The 20326-nt window shown below is 44.3% G+C and overlaps 1 protein-coding gene across 1 annotated transcript; it reads left to right on the top strand.

The window, feature by feature from the left end:
- The first annotated feature begins 2166 nt into the window (after positions 1-2166).
- Positions 2167-17810, top strand: FAM241A (family with sequence similarity 241 member A). The gene is made up of 2 exons (XM_048942477.1): positions 2167-2375; positions 13199-17810. Exons 1-2 carry the CDS (start codon positions 2277-2279, stop codon positions 13439-13441), a joined length of 342 nt encoding a protein of 113 aa, XP_048798434.1. The 5' UTR covers positions 2167-2276; the 3' UTR covers positions 13442-17810.
- Positions 17811-20326: the final 2516 nt, after the last annotated feature.

Here is a 20326-nt window from a genome sequence, read left to right as displayed (position 1 = left end):
GGGTTGGAGCAGATGCAGGATATGCCACTTGCAAAGCTGTTCAATCAGTTAGGACACAAAACACGATTTTAGGTTGGTTAAAGGTGTTTGTGCTAGTCCACAGAGCCAACCCATCAAAAAGTGTTGACCTGTTGGAACCAGCAAGGTGTCTCACATTTCTGTGTTACACAGCTATGCCCTTTTCAATCTAGAGCACTGATTTTGGTTGCATCGCATCATCAATCCACTGACCCAGGCTTCATAGAATCATAGAACGGCTTAGGTTAGAAGGGATCTCAAGGATCCAACCCTTCTGCTGCATGCACTGCCACCAACCTCCATTTCTAATACTAGACCAGAGTTTCATCTTGGCTTTTGTGCTCCAGAGAAGGAGTGGGATGGGAAAGCCCTGAAGGCCCAGCAGCTGAGATCCCACAGAGCAGTTCGCTGCCTCAGCCCTGGCAGTCTGCGGAGGCACGAATGAATGCTGGGGAGATGGACAAGGGAAAAGAGTGCAGGATGAAATGGATGCATTGTGCCAGGTCTCCTGGCCCTTGGGCAACTAACCCAGTGTAAGCACTCTGTTCTGTCTGCATGTGATCTCCCAGTAGCACGTCTTTCCTCAGTGCCTTTGATCCGGCTGCTGAAATACCGCCCCCGCTGTCAGCGTGGCACTTGGCCCCAGGATGTCTTTGAACCCTGGAAGCCAGAAGAACGCTCTCCAGAAGTATCCCTACAGCACAGTATTCTTTGCCAGGCAACTACTATGGCTGCAGCCAGAAAGCACAAACCTGGCTAGAGCTGTTACCACCACTGTGATCTGGAGAAGTGTTTCAGAAAGGCTGGTGTAGTTGGCCTGGTGTGCTTGGCCTAGGTCTGAGCAAAGCTGCAGCACTCAGTCTTCCTCCTACTGAACATCACATTTTTCCAGAAATCCCATGAATTACAAATTTTCTCCGGATATCCTGACTCTCTCTAGTGACCTCCAACTGATAAACAGTTGGTTAAAAGGATCCTTCTTCACCCCTTTGGAGATGTTCTGACGTATTTCTGACATGGAAAACAATGGGATATTCTTCAGAATCTACCCTTCAACTTGCATGTCTGCAACTTATTTGGGCCCACTGGCACAGGCTGCTCAGGGCAGTGGTGGAGTCACCATCCCAGGAGTTGTTCAAGAATGGTGTAGATGTGGCACTGAGGGACATGGTTAGTGGGCATGGTGAGGGTGGGCTGGGATTGGATGCAATGAACTTTATGGTCTTTTTCAACCTCATTGATTCTATTGACCCTAGATAGCTGGTTCTTATCAGTAAAATCACACTGGAATTTATGCTGGCATTTTCTGAGACAGATAGTGGGAGAAGGCTCCATCGGCTGGGAGTCAAGGGGCTTGGAGACTGGGAAACATCACTCAGTGATCTGTGGTGGCCCTGTCTGGAGAAGGAGCACAAGGGGCAGGGGTAATGGCACCAGCACCACTGTGTGCCTGCTGGGCCTGTCCACCCCGGGGCCTGCCAGTGGGTTGGTCTAGACACGGGCCCGCACTTTGAGGAAATGTGCTCGCTGTTAGTCCAAAGGTGTGACGGCTCCGCAACTGGCAGGGTGCTTCTCTGTGGTGGTTTTCGGTTTGCTGCAGCTGTTCGATAACGGCAGGAAAAGCAAAAACGTGGGTGGAGTGCAGACTAACAGCAGCGAGATCCGCACCCATCTAATAGAAAGTCGGACCAAATTCATACAAACGCTCCATTTCCACCGAACCCAGCTGTCACGCAGCGCCTCAGCTAACGGCTCATGGGAACGGAGCCCAGCCCTGCAGCCACGGCGCTGGGCCGTCACCAGGAGCAGCCACAGGTGCCCAGGCGCTGCAGGGGCAGGGACACGGCGGGCCGCACCCGCTGCCGCCTCCCCTGGGCCCCACTCCGGGCTCCAGGAGCGGGCTGGAACCAACGTTCCGGTAGCGCCCGGCATTCCCAGGGCGTGCTCGCGGCTCTCAGCGCTCGGGCTTCGCGTTTGCTGCAGCGCGGCGCGGCTCTCGGCAGGGAGCGCCGACCTCGGCGGGACCGCAGCCCAGCGCCCCCTCACCGCCGCGGGGCAGCGACTTGGCCCTGCCCGGGCAGCCGCCCCGGGGCCCCGCGCCGAGCCCCGCCCCGCCGCGAGGAGGAGCCGCCGCCGGCCGGGAGCGTGCGGCTCCGCTCGGCGCTGTGGGAGGAAGCAGCGCTCCCTCCTCCTTCTCCGCCGCCGCCGCCACCCCGGCGGGGCTCCCGCTAGCGGCCGCCCCCGCCGCCCGAGGAGTCATGGGCTCGGCGGCCGAGCTGCTGCCGCCGCCCGGGGACTCGCGCGAGCGGGAGGCGGGGGCGGCGCCCGTCCGGTACCGGCGGAGCCCGGAGGAGCAGGTTGGTGCCGCGGAACGGGGGCGGCTGGGGCCAGCGGGAGGGAAGGGCCGGGCCGAGGCTGTCCCGAGCGGAGGGAGCGCGGCGCGGGGCGGGGTGCCGCTCAGTTAGCGATCGGTTTGTGAGGCAGCCTCCGCGTTGTGTAAGCGGAGAATCAGTTCTCTGGAGTTCCCGCAGCGGTGCCCGCGGCTCCCTCGGCGCGCCGTGCCGGCTTTGCTCTCGGTTAAGGTGCTGTCGGGAAGCTGACCCGCAGCCAAACGGCCGTGCGGGGCCCTTGGGGCCGTCCAAGCCCAGACACCGCGCGGCACAGCGGGGCCGCCCCACGTCCCGCACCGGGAGCGAGCTGGGAGCAGTGGGCGCTGTCATCGTCCCTGGTAACTGGGCGCCCCGCAGGAGCGTGCCGCTGTTTCGCTGCCGTATTGTACGGAATGTGTTGTAACTATGGGAGAAATTGATCGTTTCGAGCTCGCCTCGCCTCTCCTCGGCACGCGCGTCGGCTGCGTGTCGGCAGCGGGCCGTTCCCTTCGGGCGCGGGCGGAGCCGCGTGCCTTCCCCGTTGCTGGTGGCGGAGAGGCTCTCCCCGGCGGTGCGCGTGGCTGCCTGGCTGCAGCACGGGCTGCTCGCTGCTCGGACAGTGGCGCCGTGCCTGATGCCCCTTCATGGAGCCCTTGGTGAGAAATATACTTCTGTTTAATGCCTAAGTGTAGTGATCCACTGTGAATTTCTTGAGAAGGGCAACGAAAGAGAAATGTACTGTAGCTGAGATCTACACAGGGGCAAGGTGAGCCACCAGAGCACATCCCAAACTGATGTTCAGCCAGTTTCATTTAGTTTGTTAATTGCTTCTGTGGAAAATTCATGTAAAAAAGTTACGCTTGCTCTGAACTAGAAAGCTGGCAGCAGCTGAATGTATGGCAGCACACCAGCACACCTATGTGACCTCACAGCCAGCAGTGTGGTGCTCCTGAAAGACACTGGGCTTCGTGAATTCCTCTGGTGACTGCATAAGGCTGTGAGTCTCTCTCCAAGCCCTTCACTGGGGAAATGGAGCAAGCAGGTCACATACCCAGCATGGGAGCGAGCTGGCTGCAGCTCCTTGCAACACAGGACAGTTAGGATGTAAATAAATAATATATGCACCCTTTAGTATCTTTTTAAAAATAAGAATAACCTTTGGGGAGTCTGTTTTTGAAATGCCAAACTCTCTGGATTTGATACTGCATTGAAGATGGAGACAGTAAGGTCAGCATGGACCTGTGTAATGAAGTCTGAGAGGTAGATTTCTGGAAGAACAGAAGGATGTGTTACTAAATGTAGAGCACAGCCTGTTGAACTCATTATTGCAGTAGGCTATAAAATTACCTACCTCAGTGATTAGATTTAGAAGCTGAACAGGACGGTGATGTGATTAATATTCTCTGTGGGTTTGCGTGCAAAGATGAGGAGGGTTACCTGTATGGTAGTCTTTGAAGCACTGAAGAACTGGGGTCATGGTCTTCTATTTTATTACTGCTGCAGGTGTAATTATTTTATAAGCCTTATTGGGTTAAAGCACAAATTAAGAGTAGACAGGTGAAGTGCTGAAGACAGATGTGCAAGTGTGTAGTAATGAAAGATGAGGCAGAAGCCCTGAGATAAGAGGGTACAGCGGTGTTAGCCAGGAGGTGAGAGGGCCTCGTGGTCCCCATGTGAAGGTGAAGAAGCTGTGGGAGATGCAGTGCACAGCCTCACACTGTTTCTAGGTGCAGTTGTGAAAGGGGCTTCCAAAAAGCTGCTTACTATGCAGGTAAATTATGAGAATTATGTTCTGTGAGCAGAAGGAATGGGGGTAGATTGCTTGTGTAGGCTGTAATGGCTTTACTCTCTTGTAATCAAAGGCAATGGCAATGGCAGAATTCTATGTTGCTTTGCTGAAGGCAGGATTTCCGTGTCAAATTGGTTGAAGATAAACAGAATCCAAAGTGTTGTTAGACAGCTGAACTAAAACCATCACTCCCTCCTAGAAGATGCCTAAATGTGGAGTTAATATGTGATACGTTTGTTCACAGGTAGATAAATTAGCTTAGACTAATAAGTCACCTTATTAACCCGAGTCTCTAACCTTTTTGAATGTTTTATTGTAATTTTGAGTAGCATTTTATATATGGATTTTATAAAAATATATATAAAATTTATAAATTTATATATAATATACTCCATCTTATAAATGGAGTATTTTATATTGTAATAGGTGGATTCAGATCTAGAGGGACTATTCAGTGGCCTTTCAGTACTTGAAGCTTACAAGAAGGAAAGGGAGCAACTTTTTATACAGTCTGACAGTGATAGGACAAGGGAGAATGGCTTTAACTAAAAGAGAAGAGATTCAGCTTAGATGTTAGGAAGAAGATTTTCACTCGGGGTGGTGAGGAGCTGGCACTGCTGCTCAGAGAGGCTGTGGGTGCCCCATCCCTGGAGGTGTTCAGGACCAGGTGGGATGAGGCCTTGGGCAGCCTGACCTGGTGGGGGTTGGAACCGGGTCATCCAGTTGGAGGCTTAGGAGAAAGTACCTTGCAACCTAAGCTATTCTGTGATTCCATTTTGAATGGTTTTTGGTGTTTCCCATTGAGAATTATTTTAAAGGAAGTACAGATGTCTTAGCTGGAGGTTTTCAAATCCTGATATTTTTTTTTACTATGTTTCCAACATGCTGTATCACTGATGTTTCTACAGCATGGAAAGAAAGAGCAGAGACTGTTGAAAGGATGCTTTCAACAGCTTCATGGTCTCTCATGTAAATGCTGTGTTGTTCATGGGACTGTATAATTTTAGTCATAAGTCAGTAGAGGCCAAGAATGTTTTAAATACACTAGTATGCACAAAAACTGTGGCACCTAGGGCTAGAAACTTATTTCTACTTTATTCTATGCTGAGTTAATCTGAAAATTGTAGGCTTCTCCTGCTTGTTGCAGGAGGCTGTTGGGATTTGCTTCTGAACTGAAAAGAACAATACCTGGCTGGATGGCATAATCCAAAATTTGTTCTGGATCTACTAACACCTTAACTTTACTGTAAAGATTCCTAACAGTGTACTAATATCTTATAAAGACTTTCTAAAAGGAATTATCACAGAATCATAGAATGGCTTGGGTTGTAAGGGACCGCAAGGATCCTCACATTCCAACCCCCCACCAAAATGAGTTTTCTGTGAGTTGACAGAGTTTTAAGAAGAAATTAAAATAAGTAAAACCTTCAGACATAGCTGTAGCGCATACAAGAGATAGCATAGTATGCCCTGCTTTTATAATGTAAAGATCCTCCTTGCACAAAGACAGAAGTGTGCAGAAACTTATTCTTCCTACGAGGAAGGATTAACCATTGCTGCTCTGCAGCATGTTAGAGGGATATTACCATGCTGAACATACCGGGGGTTGTACCTTTTGTTTTGGCTTCAGCTGACCATTTTTAGTGGGGAAACTTATCCTGTGGAAGTTAGGTGTTGAGGTTGTAAGGAAAAGACTGATTGGAAATGACTTTTGGTCTGATCTCTGGGTAAGATTATAGCACGGTAGGGATCAAGGTACAGGAGCAGCAGCAGATTAATTCCCCATGTTTTAACATAGGCTTATTTTTTGTTTCCCACTTCCTTCTGTGCTGGGCCTGCAATATGGTTTATCAGCTAAAGGCTGTATTGCGTTTGGAGTTTTATCTGCTCTGCACATGCAGAAGTTCATTGCCTGGAAAAGCCTTTTCATCTCCCTGACACACAGCTGCTCCTGGTGGGTAGAAGTTTGTTGCGGCAACCGTTGATCCTAATCTTCAGTTGCCATGAAAGCTGAATAAAGCTAATACATTGCTGTTGACTTTCTTATGTTGTTGCTTGTTTCTATAGCAACATCTCGGTTCTGTTTTATAAGCAGTGATGTCTAAATTCTTGCTGTGAAATAAATGTTAACTCAATCTTCATTTTGCAGGTTTTCATTGTAAGTCTTTGTTTAAGAATGGCACTTCTGTTGATAGCTATTGTAAAGTAGTTTGGGTAGTAGTAAAGTATTGTAGTCATTTTATTCCACGCTTTTTGATTTTGCTATTTACTTTTTTTTCCTCCCCAGAGGGAAAAAAATGAACTTTTAATCACCTTTTCATCTGGAAGTGATGTATGACTGTCTTTTCCTCTTTTTCTAATCTATCAATCCTTTAATATTTAAATATCAGATTAAAGTTAGCCTGCAGAAATGAATCTGGTTGATGTTCTGCAGGCAGTTTAAGTAAGTTTGTTTCTTAATAGCATGTTGGCTGAGTATCAAGATCTTTTTACCACTTAGGTACAGGGCCAAATGCTAGACTTTGGTTTCATGCTAGCAAGTAATGCAAACAAATACCATTCTCTTCCTGCTACAGTAGAAGAGGAAGAAAATCAGATTTCTAGTGAACCTGTTTGCTCTTCTTGAGCACATTAAAGTTTGTCTGTGGCTATACACTGCACAATCAGCTGTCTGATTACAAGGAAAATTGGGGATGTTGTGCCTCCTGATCTCTGTTACCTGGTATGTGCAGATGTGCACAATGGTTGTACCAAACAGAAGCTGGTCTCTTGTTTTGGAGGGGAAGGGAGCTTGTGGCTTCTTTTGGCATGGTTTCTGTCACCTGCCTGCTTTCTTCTCTTATTCTTTTGATTGAGCCCAAAGTGTTTTCAGTTTTAGTTCGCAGTTTCAGTGTTTTCAGTTTTAGCATCCTCTAAAAGAGATGACTTTGTGAGGCTGCCTTCTGAACGTCAGTATCTAGCTTTCAAAAATACTGGAGTATGTTTTTCATTAAGTACCCATGTTGCTGAAGTCACATCTTAGTGGCTTTTTGGCATTGAAGTACACGTGGGCTTCAGCTATCAGGTATGCCACCTGTCCCTTGGAGTAAAAATAACCATGAGTGAAGTAAAGTAGATAGTGAGCATTTAAATACTGAAGAAAAAATTCCTTATGTTAAAAAAAAAAGTGCAGGCATAGAATCATTAAGGTTGGAAAGGGCCTCTAAGATCATCTAGTCCAATCAATCATGAAACCATCTCCATCATGCATGTAGGTGATGCCACTGTGTTTCTCAGTTACAAGTGTTTTAACGTTTCATTTTAAAGTTGTTAATCACATTTGTTATTAAACTCAAGAAGAGATTCAACAAAAAAATATATATATACCTTAAACATGCAGTCTCCTTTTTTTTTTTATAACAGCAGATGTCACCAACTGCCACTTGAAGCATGTTAGAAATAATTTGGAGACATTGCTGCTTCTGTGGTTGAGGTAGACTTTATGGAGTCCTTTTTCTGTCTCCTTTCCTTCTTCCCCACCAGCCCAGCAGGGTTTTTCCTAACTGTAAAATCACCAGCTTCTGGTGGGCGTGAAATCACCCACAGCACGTGGAGAGCAGTTACTTTCCCAGTCCATCAGACTTCTTTATCTTTCATTGTTGGAGATCATGTTTGCTCAACACTCTTTGAAGCAGCATAGAGGAGCTGGTAGATTTGTGCTCAGCCTGGTGTTGTTGCAAAGAGCAAAAGAGTATTAGGATTTCTTGCATTTATTTAAAAAAAAAGTGAGAAGTAGGATGAGGGATGTTGGCTGGTTTGTTTTGAATGAAGTTGTATCCTCAGAGTAATTGAATTAAAGAAAAAAAATTCTTTAGGTGAAACAGATTATTTATGTTTGCCCACTCTATCCTGCTACAGAACAAGGGCTGCTGAGCTCTGTCCAATTATTTAAGTCAATTACTTAGGATTTTATTGCACACACACATACGTGCACCACACTAAACAAACTATCTCAAGGTCTTTATGAAAAATGTGGGCTGTGCTGCTGCTTCAGCAGGTGAAATACTAGGAAGACAGGATGTAACTCGAATAGTTGCTCTTGTCACAGGGCAGTACTGAAGTTGTAAGGGTGAGAAATATTACAGCCGCTTCGGAGCCATTCAGGTTCTGGCTCTCCATCTAGCTCACTCCTGTCTTTCTCCAGGTGGCCCCATAGCATCTCACTTATCACATTAGCCTGGTGGCAGAGGGCAGGTGATGAAGCTGGCCTCAAGGAGACTGGCAGGAGGCACCAGCATGAGTCACTGCTGTCAGATCACTTTTGTCCCCCCAGGGATAAGCCTGGAGGGACCCAATTGATCCAGCAGGTGGGAGCCTGAGGAGCACACAGAGTGGTGCTGGTTTAGATCTGATATGAACTGAGGGTGGGCAGTGAGTCCACTGTGTCCAGAGTACGTGGGATGCTGTGTGTGCGGCATGTGGGCAGCTTCTCCGTCACCTGCAGGGGAGAGTGTTGCAGCTGCAGCCCGGCTGCATGCATAGGGAAGGTCCAGGCCCATTCCAGCAGCGTAAGGATGTCTGGGTGCTGTACAGAGGCAAAGCTCATGCTGTCCTTCAGCAAGTTAGTGGTGCTGACTGCAGAAAAGGAGAAATGCTAGCTCTGTAATTCAACGCTCTCTTGGATTAACAGCAGAACTGTGCAGTCACATTGGCAGTGTATGTGCCCCTTCAGATCTGTGTCCTCCACGGTCTCAGAAAGCTGTTCTATACAGGCTGCAAATTTTCTGTGGTAGGAACTGAATGCTCTCAGCATTTTGAGGAAAACAGACCTTGAGCTGAATGCATTGCGCTTACGTGGTTCAGACAGGGATTGGCCTTAAGCAGTTGTGAGAAGCCCAGCGCTACTTTTGTCCTTCTCTCCTAAGGAATAGTATGTGAAGCATTTCCAAGGTGGTTTGTAGGAGGAGGGGTTGTCTTCCATGGGGATCTCTGGTTTCTCTATATTGCCAAAACAGTCTTGCCCCAATGGAGATAAGCTCAAAAACCTGCTGCTGTCAGGGTGGAGTGAGCAGCCTCTGCACGTCCTGTGGGAAGCGCAGGCTCCTTGCAAACTGAGGTAGCTGTGGATTTGAGTGAATGTGATTAAATTTTGCCAAAAGCAAAAGCAGTGGTCAGAATACATATAATTTTGTGTGTTGTGGTGATGAGAGACATAACTGGTAAAGCCGCGGCCAGATGTTCATAGGATTCAGAGAGCTGAGCTGACTTCACCTTTTCTGTTGTTTTAAAGCTTGCCTAGAGAAATATTGACTTACAAGGAAGGTTTTTCTCAGAAGCACTTTAGGGATGTGGGAACTTGTGCTCAGTGTCTGCTCTTCAGAGACTTTTACCTGGGGAAAAATGTGCATTTGCTGGCATCTGCCTCAGGAAGAGATGTGGCAGGTTCTCCTTACAGCATCTAACCTGCAGCCACATGGCCTTAGCAGCTGGGTACTTTTGGTCACAACCTTTTTCAGAGTTTGGATCTTCAAGTTCTGACTTTTTGCCAATGAACCATGGGACACAATCAGCAAAGGCTTTGCAGATGGAAATATCTCTTTTTGAATAGCTAGGGAGGGAAACTTGGGCACTAAACATCTGAAAAGACAGCTCAGTATACAGAGCACTTGGAGATCTGCGGTGGGGGTGCTCAGGATGCAGCCCACGTGCATGCAGCAAGGAGCGTGACAGGACATGGGCACTTCCCCTTTGGTTCTCCGTGAGAACTCTTGCGTTTAGCTGTAAATAATTTAAACTCAAAAATAGAAACCAAGCACCACATGTTTAAAAAGGAGAAAGTGTAAATATTATGCTATTAATTTGAATGTACTAAAGGAATATAAACTGAAGAAGGAACAGGCAGTGAAGTTACATACAGTGGCTGTGCATTTGTGTAAAGAATTTCACTAACGAAACTTGCTTAAGTGGATGGATGGTCCCACTACATGCAAAATAAAAACACATTTCTATGTTTTCCTGTTATGGCAATGTCTTTCTAGTTGCAGGCTGATTCCATACAAAAAATTAGCTCAATGGAAATTAAGAGTCAGCTGGAAATTGTGCACCAGCCGGAGGCAACCAAATTCTAAAAATGCTTTTGGTAAAGTGCTCTTGGAAGAAAAGGAGGAGTTGTTTGGTTCTGAGGATGTGCTGAGGGGTGTTGGCATGCCTGCGTGGCTCTGTGCAGTTTTACTATCTCATTGGAAGTTAATAAGAGAACTCTGAGCTGCCATGTTAATGCTTATTTAACACTTGTTATTAATACTTGTTATCCATCTGGGGTATTGTAATGTTACTGGTGCTTGCCCTGCTGGTTCTGCTTTAGTCCCGTCTCTGAAGAAACCTGCTTTGTCCAGCCTGTGAAATGATTATGCAGTAGGGAAGAAAACTGCTGTCTGTGATTTACAGGCCATCATCTGTTTCCAGTTGCACTTGTTTTGGCAGAGTTGCCTGGAGCAAGGCATATTCGGCCTGAATCAACTGCAGAAGACTTTGAAGCTTTGCAAATTCCCATTATCTTTCTGAAAGCTTTTGTAATATGTCTAAAGCGTTTGGAAAATAGACTTCACACTTATTTTGTAACTAAGCATGTGCTTTTCAGTCTCCTTTCCTAGAAGCAAGCTTTGTTCAATGGCTGTAGGAATTCATGACTCCACCCTTGTTTGAGAAGGAGAGGGTGAGCTGACATCTTCTGAAAAAATAGAAAATAAAATCCCAAAGCACTGAAATGACTTTGCCTCTGTACCCTGCTTTAACAGGCTCTGCACAAATTGTTGCTGTCAGCTTATCAAATCAGTATGACCAGGCCAGGGAAGTCCCAGATCACCATGCAGAAGTGGGAGATGCTCTCTGTGTAGGAATGTGCGGTTCTTGGTACAGCAGCTGACCAGGTGACATGGTGCTGATATAAGCATGCCTGCTGGTGTCCCCACCAGTCCTGTGCTCAGCCCACCCTGTGCCAAGGCTTCTGGCATGTTGAAGAGTGCTGCTCATAACCCCGAGGCAAAGATGGGATTTGTTGTTGCCGTGTTTTTTCCGCTCCTGGTTGCACTGGCTGCTAGCTTGAAGCCGGAGCTACTTCTCAAACAAATGTCATGGGTCTGCAGCTCAGCAGTGGTTCCACTGAGAGCTGCTCTCTGATCCCTCTGCCATCCCATAGGTTTGTGCTCCCCATGGCATCTGAATGCAGGAAGCAAATGTATTTTTCCTTCCCAGCACATCCTTTCTGTTTTCCCTAATTGTTGCAATCAATATACCACTTAGGCTAATCATTTCATGTTTCTGCTCCATCACCCCGCAATCTTTGAGGAAAGAGGAATGAGAGTTCCCATAATAACACTTGGCTCTCAGGACAGCAAGCATCCTGCCATCTGGACTCCGTTTTGTAAGCCTGAGATTGCCTCTTCCTTTCTTGAAAAAGCTGATCTCGAGACACTGGAATTAAAGAGAAATTAATGGTTACTTGAATGATGAGTACAGTTAAAGGCAAAATGCTGAAAGCTGGAATTTTCATAGCCACTGGGGGAAAAAAATGACCTGTGCTTGAAAAGCAGGTTGAAAAGAGAAGAGGTGGCTGGCTGTCAGCACATGGAGTAAAATGCTGGAGTTCTCAGGTTAGACACTTCTGTAGAACCGCAATTGAACGCAGTATTCATTACAATTCAGACTTCTTGTACTCTTCTTGTTTTGGGATTCAGTGCTGAAACTTAAACCAAAATCTTTATGAATATGCAAATAAAAAATTGCTCAAGCACACAAAACTGAGGGACTGTGTGCTGATTTTTTTCTTCGTTTGTTTGGGGTTTTTTATTTTTCAGCATTGTGTGTGGTTGTTTGCCCAAGCTTCAGTCAGCCAGAGGGTTACATATTGTGGCTTTAAGTTTAGCTTAGAACAGAATATTAGCTTCCTTTTGTCTTCAGTGTGTGACTTTCTGCAGGAATGGGACTCCATCTATTATTTGCTGCCTGTCAGAGAGCTCAGTGCTGCTGTGGGGTAGAGTTTCTGTTTCTTGCTGAGTCTGTGCCATGTAACCAGGGACACAGTGTGGCATTCATCCTTGAAGACATAATTGAAGTTGCATGTTTGCTTCTGAAAGGAATTGACTAATTGCACATGAGGTTTACAGACAATTTGTTGGACTTATTGATCAGCTGACTGAAATATTGATGAGTAGCTGCTCTTTGTGTTTTCACTGCTGCCTAATGGAAGGATTAGCAAACCCGCATCTTGAAAATGTGCCCAGTTTGTTGTACCCAAACATAAGGCAATCAGGTTTTGTGCAATGGATCTCTGGACATTGGGGAACTAGAGATGGGATTTCAAGCTCTAATCTGATTAAAATATACATGTTGAATCAATATCATTGGTGCATGTTTTTTGCAGTGATACTTAACCATGTTATCTTCATCTAAAGATGTTCTTCTGCCTTGGTATGAGTAAGCCCCATGATTTTTCTTTTTGGAAACCCCGCAGAACTTGCTTCCTATCCCCTCTTTGTCTTTGTACCACCGCTTTGTGTTCATATTGCCTTGCTTGCCTTGGATTGGTTTCCATGCCAACATCAAGATGGATGTTTGCCCTCTTCCATATCTAATTCAGTGCCCTTCTGTCAGAGATGATGGCAGCCCTGCAGTTGTACGGTAGTGCAAAGTACTTAATAGTTCATGCTTACTAGTTGTGAATTCTTCCTGTGGTTCTGCAGGTTCTGTGGTTCTGTACATATCTCACTGTATGCCCTAGAGTGGAACCTGGAAAGGAGACAGGCTGGCATGCTTTTGTTGTGTTAGTTCAAGTGTTCTGAGCGTGGACCAGTGAGTCTCATGCTTAACGTTGTACCTGCCTCACAAGCTGTATCACATTTTCAGTTTCTTGACATAAGGAGTGGCTTTTTTGCATGCAAATCTTATTTTTATAAATTAAAATGTTAATCAGGTTGTTTGCATGGATCATACTAATAAGAACTGATAGTACAATGTATTTCTTATTTTTGTCTTCTACCTGTAGGTCCAGCAAGAAAGAAACCACGCCACAGAACCTGTAATAGATGATTATAAAAAGATGGGGACACTCTTTGGCGGACTGAACAAAAGCCTTATCAGAATAGGCTTCACGAGGATGTACTTTGGAGAACGGATAGTCGAACCTGTAATCATCATATTCTTCTGGGTCATGCTCTGGTTTGTCGGCTTACAAGCTCTTGGACTGGTTGCTATTCTGTGCCTTGTCATTATTTATGTACAACAGTAAGATTTTATAGATGCCCATTGTTGGATTCTGTGTTTTAACACTGTCAATCCACTGTCTCAGTGGATATGGATGATTAAGTAAATGGGTGGCATATCAAAAGTTGCAAGGCTTCGAATTGTTTTTTGCTGAACTTTCAAGATTCGGTGTGAGAGGGACTAAAATTATGAATTTTAAGCAAAGTCAGTAGTCCTACTGTGTCTTAACAGGGCACACATGTTAAACAAACAAACAAAAAAAAAAACACCTCATCACACAACAACAGTAATATACTCTTTTCTACACTCCTGGGGCCTTAGTCCTCCTATTGGCATTTTATTTCTCCTACCCTCCCAGTTCCTGCAATGTTCTTGTTTCTAATTATGAAAATTTCTTGTCTGGTTTGAAAAGGACACTTGATGTGAGTGTCCTGTTTCATTGTTTGAGGACTGTGTGCTGTTTGTTCTCTGAATCTGCATAATTTCCTAGTTTATTGCCAAAAAGCTAGGTTTACATGAGGGAGGTTTGCTAAGAAACCTTCAGTGATGGGTGCCCTGAAGTGGAGGCAGCTTTGTTCATGTAAAAGCATCTTTGCTTAGTACAGTTTATAGCAGGCTTTTCTCCAGGAAGTAAGGAATCCAGAAAACTGCTTGTATACTAATGCTGGTGACTTCACACAAGGCTTCAGCTGTTGTTTAGGGCTAGGGAGAAATCACAGTCCCAAATGTGGCTCTACGTTGGTTTTGGAAATGTACTTAGCTCCTGCTGCTCTATTTTTTTCCTTGCTCTTCCCCACATCCCTCCTCCTGAATATAAATATTTGGCTAACTTACAGACTTTGTAAGTAGTTCTAACTGCAGTCTTGGGAATTTGCTGTTCCAGACAGTGCTGCTAGAATAATGTCTGCTTCCTCTGGAGTCTTGCGTGGACAACCAGAGAGATAATAGACAGGAGCTGTTAATGCCTCCCTCATCAGCTGCACTGTAGGCCAAACACAAGCTAGGAACTTGCATACACAAGCAAATCAGTCTTGTTTCCTCCTGCAAGACAAGAATGTAGTGAAATCAAGTGGCCATTTTACTTAGTAGCTTTAATTGACTTATTTCCAAAATAGGCAGCAAAATGCCTATCTGTAATTGGATGGCATGGGCAATGCAAACTTGAGAACAGGATTGAAGAATAGGTGCAAGATTCTCTCTAGCTCCCTAGGAGCCACACCAAGGATGTACTGAATATTTCAGAGTTGGATGTGCACATTTAAAGGAAAATAGTAAAATGAGACAGAATCTTTACTAAATAGGCTACAAATCTATTATTTGCTGTATATTACTTTTAGTAACAAATTTGACAGCAAATTTGACTTCATCTCTGTCAGAATGAAATTCTACATTTACTTACAGATGTAAAATAAAATGTAAAATTTACATTTATTTACAAAATAACTACTTAAGCTTTTACAATGATTTTTTTTCTAAACCTTTTTATATTAGCAGCGATCAACAACAGATAGCTTGTAGTTGAAAATGCTGAGTCTTATCCAAAGACCTTTGAAGTTAAGTGGGGTCCTTTTGTGGTTCCTTTGTCACAACTGGATTTGCAGAACAGATTTTATGCCAACGCAATGGATCATGTTGCTTGCTGGGCTATATTTCCACAGCCCTTGACCCCAATCTTTGCAGACTTTTCTATTAGAGAACTGATGGCTCTTTAGCACAGTGAACACAAAGGTTTAGCTCAGGCACCTCTAACCTGTGGGCAACATGCATACTGTGGCCCATCCCCTGCCACTGTGCCAGAAAAGCCTCAACTTCTTTAACAAGTAGTTCCGTTGTGAGGAGCCCCTGTCCAGATGTTCAGATGACTGTGGCTGTGAGTGGATGTGGGAGGCTCTGGTGAACCAGCAGGACAGCGTGCCTGAGACAGAGGCCCAGGGTGTGTCTGAATGGGAACCTGTGTTGACTGGCAGCTGGTTGAATAGTCAAACTGGTGGCAGGGAAGTGTTTTGGCAACAGGAGGTGTTCCTACATACAGGGCTTTGTTGCTCACAGCTGGAACTCCAAAAGCAAAAAGTAAGCACATGCTGGTGGCAGGAAGTTCTTTACTCAAGTGCCTACAGTAAACTTTGTCTTTTGTTTCGATCCCTTGGAAAGCAGAACACCTGTTTATACTGTTGCGTATTTATATAGCTATAGTGGTGGGTTTGAGTGTATTCTTTTCTTCGATAAGGGCTGTATTACAGAAGCATCTTGTCATTTAAAAAAAAGATCCTTCCCTTCTTCCCACGATTAAATTATTGTTCAGAGAAACTCATCCAGTTCCTTTTGTCTTGTGAAGAAAGGTGTCAGTATGATATCCTCACTGCAGTACTACTTGTGTGAAGACTGTATTGTGACACAGCATGTAGTGTTTTCTTGACATGGTGATTTTGGTCTGTGTGTAGGGAGCTGGGAACAACGAATTGAGGGTGTGACTGACAAGCTAAGGAAGCTGTTTATACGCATGTAACCTTTTATTATGTGTACAACTATGACTGTTTCATTCATGAAGTCATTTAAGTTTTTCTTTTGAAGTTCATGTCTCTATACTTGTGATGTATGGATAAGTGGTTTCTGGACTAAGGTTGTGTATGGTGAATGTTTGATACTGTTTCTCTTAAAGATGACTATTTACATTTTGTCCTTCACAGAAGTTTTAAAATATTTTAAAACCCAAAAGAATATCTTTCTTAATGGCGTTGACTGAAAGCAAAGAGGGGAAAAACAGTCCTGTCTGGAAAATACCCCCTCACTTTCACTCTTGTGGTTTAATACATTCCATTGTGTATAAGAATTTGCATAGTTGATCGTTTGGTTTTTGTTTGTTTATTTGTTTGTTTTATGATTGCTAAATAATCTCCATGCTGTTTGCAGGAAAGGAAAGAGGACATAAGGACTGAGATACAGTCAGATCCAGAGAATGGAAAATAGACACAGTGAAGCAGTGCAGACATGTCAAATATATGGCCAGCACACGGCCAAGCCCAGCCCATTCTGTGCCTGCCTCTGCCCCACCATCGTGGTGGTGGCTCTGCCCTGCTGAGCAGCCCGGCACACACCCATCGCTCAGCAACAGCCAAGCGTTGCTGTGTGATCGGCACTGTCTAGGTTGAAACCAGGCAGGTGGAGGGCACAGAGCAGTGCCACTCAGGTGATGGCAAATAAGTTTATGAGTTGGGGTACACTGGCTAAACACAGTCCTGTGAACAGTGAAAAAAGCCTGGCTGCGCTTTCCACTGTGATAAAGAAATCTGAGGTATAGCGTTGCAATCAGAGACTCAACTCAAAAATCTGATTGTCTCTCTTTACCAGACTTAAGTTTGAGAAAAATACCACTAACTTCCCAATCAAACCTTTCTTGTGTCATCACGTTTGGCAGTTCGGACATTTGTGAATAACTTCTCAAGAATGAAGCATGAGAAAATTTCATCAGAAATCCATGACAAACACCCTGAGAGCTCACCAAGAATTGCAGCCACTGCCATCAGACCTGATGCATTCGTTTCACAAAAACAGGGTCAAATATCCCCCTCACTTTATGATTTTGTTGCCCTCTTTTTTATGTTGTCATAAAAAAAATATTTTTAAGTTTAGTTACAAATATTAACTATGTTATGTATTTTATACGTGGCCAAGATAACTCTTCTTCACTCAGTGCGGTCCAGGCAAGCCAAAAGATTGTATGTCTGTATTTAAAGTGTTAAAATAAATCTAACTGTTAATTGTGCCAGGAAGAGGGGGAAATAGGTAAACAGTCCTTGCACTGTGTTCTTCCTTCCATCCAAATTTAGTTCCACAGCATGAGGAACGCCAGGCATTCCCAGTGTATCTCTAGTTAAAAAGCAAAAGGTTAATTTCATTCAAGAAAAGGAGAAAAAAAAAAAAAGAAAAGAAAAAGAAAAAAAAAGACAATTTTGCTTTTGTCTATATAGTTAAAATGGATAGTGTTGTTTATATTGGTATATATGATTATTAGAACTGAAAGCACCTTGATGCATCTGTGTAGGACTGTATGAAGGAAAGATGTCCCCTCAGACTGCAATACACAGCCTGATGTAATTCCTGTTGGTCAGTGTGACATCTCAAAAGCTTTTACATAACCTCTGTTTTTTAAAAGATGGACTCACTGGTACTGTTTCACACTTGATGCCTGAATGGCTGAACTACTGTGTACAGAGAAGAAGTGCTACACAATGGAGAGTGTTGGAGAACCCTGTTTGCACTGAAAAATCATTGCATTGAAACTGTCTGTTTTAAAAAGCAAAAATCACGTTTCTTAACAACTCTGTATTTAAAGTGAATCTTGTGGAAAGCACTTTGTTATTCTTTGTAATAAAAAGTATTGTCATCAGTGAGAACTGAATTCTTTGTGGTGCTTTGTTCAGGACTCTCGCTTCTCAGATTTCATAGGTAGGCGCAGATGAAATGCGACAGCATTCAAATTCCCCCTGAAATCAGCTGTTGGAGAAACGACTGCAGTTCCAGAGCTGAATAAACTGTTTCACATCCCTAGTGGCTGAGTGTATAGAAAGTCGCACTGAACTGGGGAAGGAGGGGAAGCACCTGTTAGCAAATAATGGCAACACTGTGCTGTGAGTAGTTATCCCTTCACTGCCTATCTCTGTTTTGCACCCAGAGCAGCCTCTGGAGGAACCAGATGTGGTCAGCAGTGTGAAAAACAGTGATGGTTGCTGTGCCACAACAAGGTTTGGGACTTTTCATTTGACTTCTAAGTATTTACAGAACATCTTGTGGGCCAAAACATCCCCAAATAAATCCAATTCTGTTTGTTTATATTTTTCCTGCAGCTCAGCAGAATGTTTGTTCTGCCAGAACCATGAGGTGCGTATGTATGTGTTGCTCAAGATGCCCAACAAATTAAGTACTGTGTGTTTTCTAAAAGGAAAGAAGTGGTTGTACACAAACTAAACAAAACTCAATACTTGAATAAATTCAGGACTTCAGGTTTTGATTTCCAGTAAAGTTTCTTAGTCAGCCCTTTTACTGGATGTCTGCAACTTCAAGAAAACCTATCTTTGGCTCTAGCTGCTGGACTTGCTGTCTGCTTCTGTAGAAGTGGCAGAAAGGGGAATTCAGTGTTCTGTTTGATTCTTTTCCTCCTGCGCCTTAGTCTAGTCTTTGGGAGCTATTTCTTGGCCTTTCCACCTTTCCAGAACTGACACCTTCATCCTCTTCTTACTTTTCTTACTTCACTCTGCAGTAGGGCCATTCACAAGAACAGCTTTGTGCTAAGGGCTTGGGCTTTATCCAATCACTTGGTCTCCTTAAAAGTCACCCGGACAGTCATTTCATTTTCAGCTGGGTATCTTGCTTTACTGGGCATCTGCTTAATGCCAGAGGGGAGGAAATTAGAGAGATTTTTAAAAATACACGTGTCAGGTATTTGATGTGTTGGGTTTTTTGTTTGTTTCTTCTTTTTTAACCTGTGCTTACCTCTCTTCAGATGGTGATTACCATCAGCTGATACTTGAAACAGAGCTCTGAGGGCATACGTGTCCAGTTTTGTGTTCATTAAAAGTAAATTAATTAAGCCAAGTAGTTTCTCAGCTTGTCTTGGCACATCACCTTACATCTGGAATGAACATTGCGTGAGGCGACTTTTCCTTCTTTTGGTATCTGCCTGTGTCTGTCTTGGCATATTTTGTATTTGCTATCTATTGCATTTTAAAGCCTTGCAGAGGAAATGGGGTCATCTTCTTGTCCTCATTTGGATGAGGGTTTAATGTATGTGAGGAGGGTGCTAAATTAGTCACTGGCAAACTATTGGCGGCTTCCTTGTGAAAGAAATACCTGTGGATGATGAAGGTACAAGAGACATGGGTTTGCATGCTGCCAAGAATAGGTGGTGGAAATGAACCATTCTTCTGTCTTAATTCACCAATTATCTACTTTCTGATGTGATATCAGTACTGCATCCCAGGTACAGCGAGTCTGTGACAAGGAAATGAATTATTCGGTAAAGAAAAATCTTTGGCAGCCAAAATCCTGTTTTATAAAGTGATAGACGCTGAGAAGTCTCTCCTTGACTTAAAAGAAATTCGAGTTCTTGAGTGCTTTGGCTTGTAAATGACTTATTTCAAAAATTGTACTTGGTTGTCCTTTTGAATCATTCATTCATTCATATTCTTTCTCAAAGCTGTTTTAAAAGCCATTCCTCCCACACTAGCTGTTACCAGAGGGGTGAAGCCAGGCAGTACGAGCAGAATGGAGGTCATGGGAAGAGACTGAGACATCTTTAACGCTACCTGGCCAGTGTCACAAAGCCTCAGAGCAGGTCTGCAGAACTTCCTTTGCTGTCACTTTCTGTATACATGCACCTTGTCAGGGTGCACCTGCCAGCAAGAGCTGACATCAGCCAGGCACCTTATTTCCTCGGGCATTTCAGTCCAGCTCTGCCCATCTTCAGACAGCTGAGCACCAGGTAACTGTCCTGTGCTTCTTGTTGAAGTGAAATATATTCCGGTATTTGGTGTTTGTGTCCTCAACCTAATAAGATTAGGAAAAACATGATGATGCAGTTTTTCTGAGACCAAATATTTCTGTGCCTTTAAGCTTACTTCAGTAAGTCTCTCTGTGAATCTTGTTGCAGAGGAAAAAGAGTAAGCAGTCTGGAGGCTATTGTCCATTTCAGTCAGATGCTCAGTCAGATAAGAGTACCAAATGCATGCGAATGTTTGGCTATTAATTTTTTCATTTTGATTCATAGTTTCCTCATTCCGTCTGTGACTAGACATGAAGTATTTGACTGAGCTTTGTAAGCAATGGAACTAACTATTCTCAATTAACAAGTTCTTATCCCAAGGTCTTTGACAGATAAATACAAATTACTGCTAACAACCCCATTTTTTAGCTT

Source organism: Lagopus muta, chromosome 4 (assembly GCF_023343835.1).
Source record: "Lagopus muta isolate bLagMut1 chromosome 4, bLagMut1 primary, whole genome shotgun sequence".
Lineage (NCBI taxonomy): Eukaryota > Metazoa > Chordata > Aves > Galliformes > Phasianidae > Lagopus > Lagopus muta.
This window is presented reverse-complemented; position numbering and strand designations above follow the sequence as displayed.

Coding starts and splice junctions, on each gene's coding strand:
- FAM241A (XM_048942477.1), top strand. CDS start 2,277: ATGGGCTCGGCGGCCGAGCTGCTGCCGCCGCCCGGGGACTCGCGCGAG. Junction 2,376..13,198: donor GGCGGAGCCCGGAGGAGCAG/GTTGGTGCCGCG, acceptor TTCTACCTGTAG/GTCCAGCAAGAAAGAAACCA.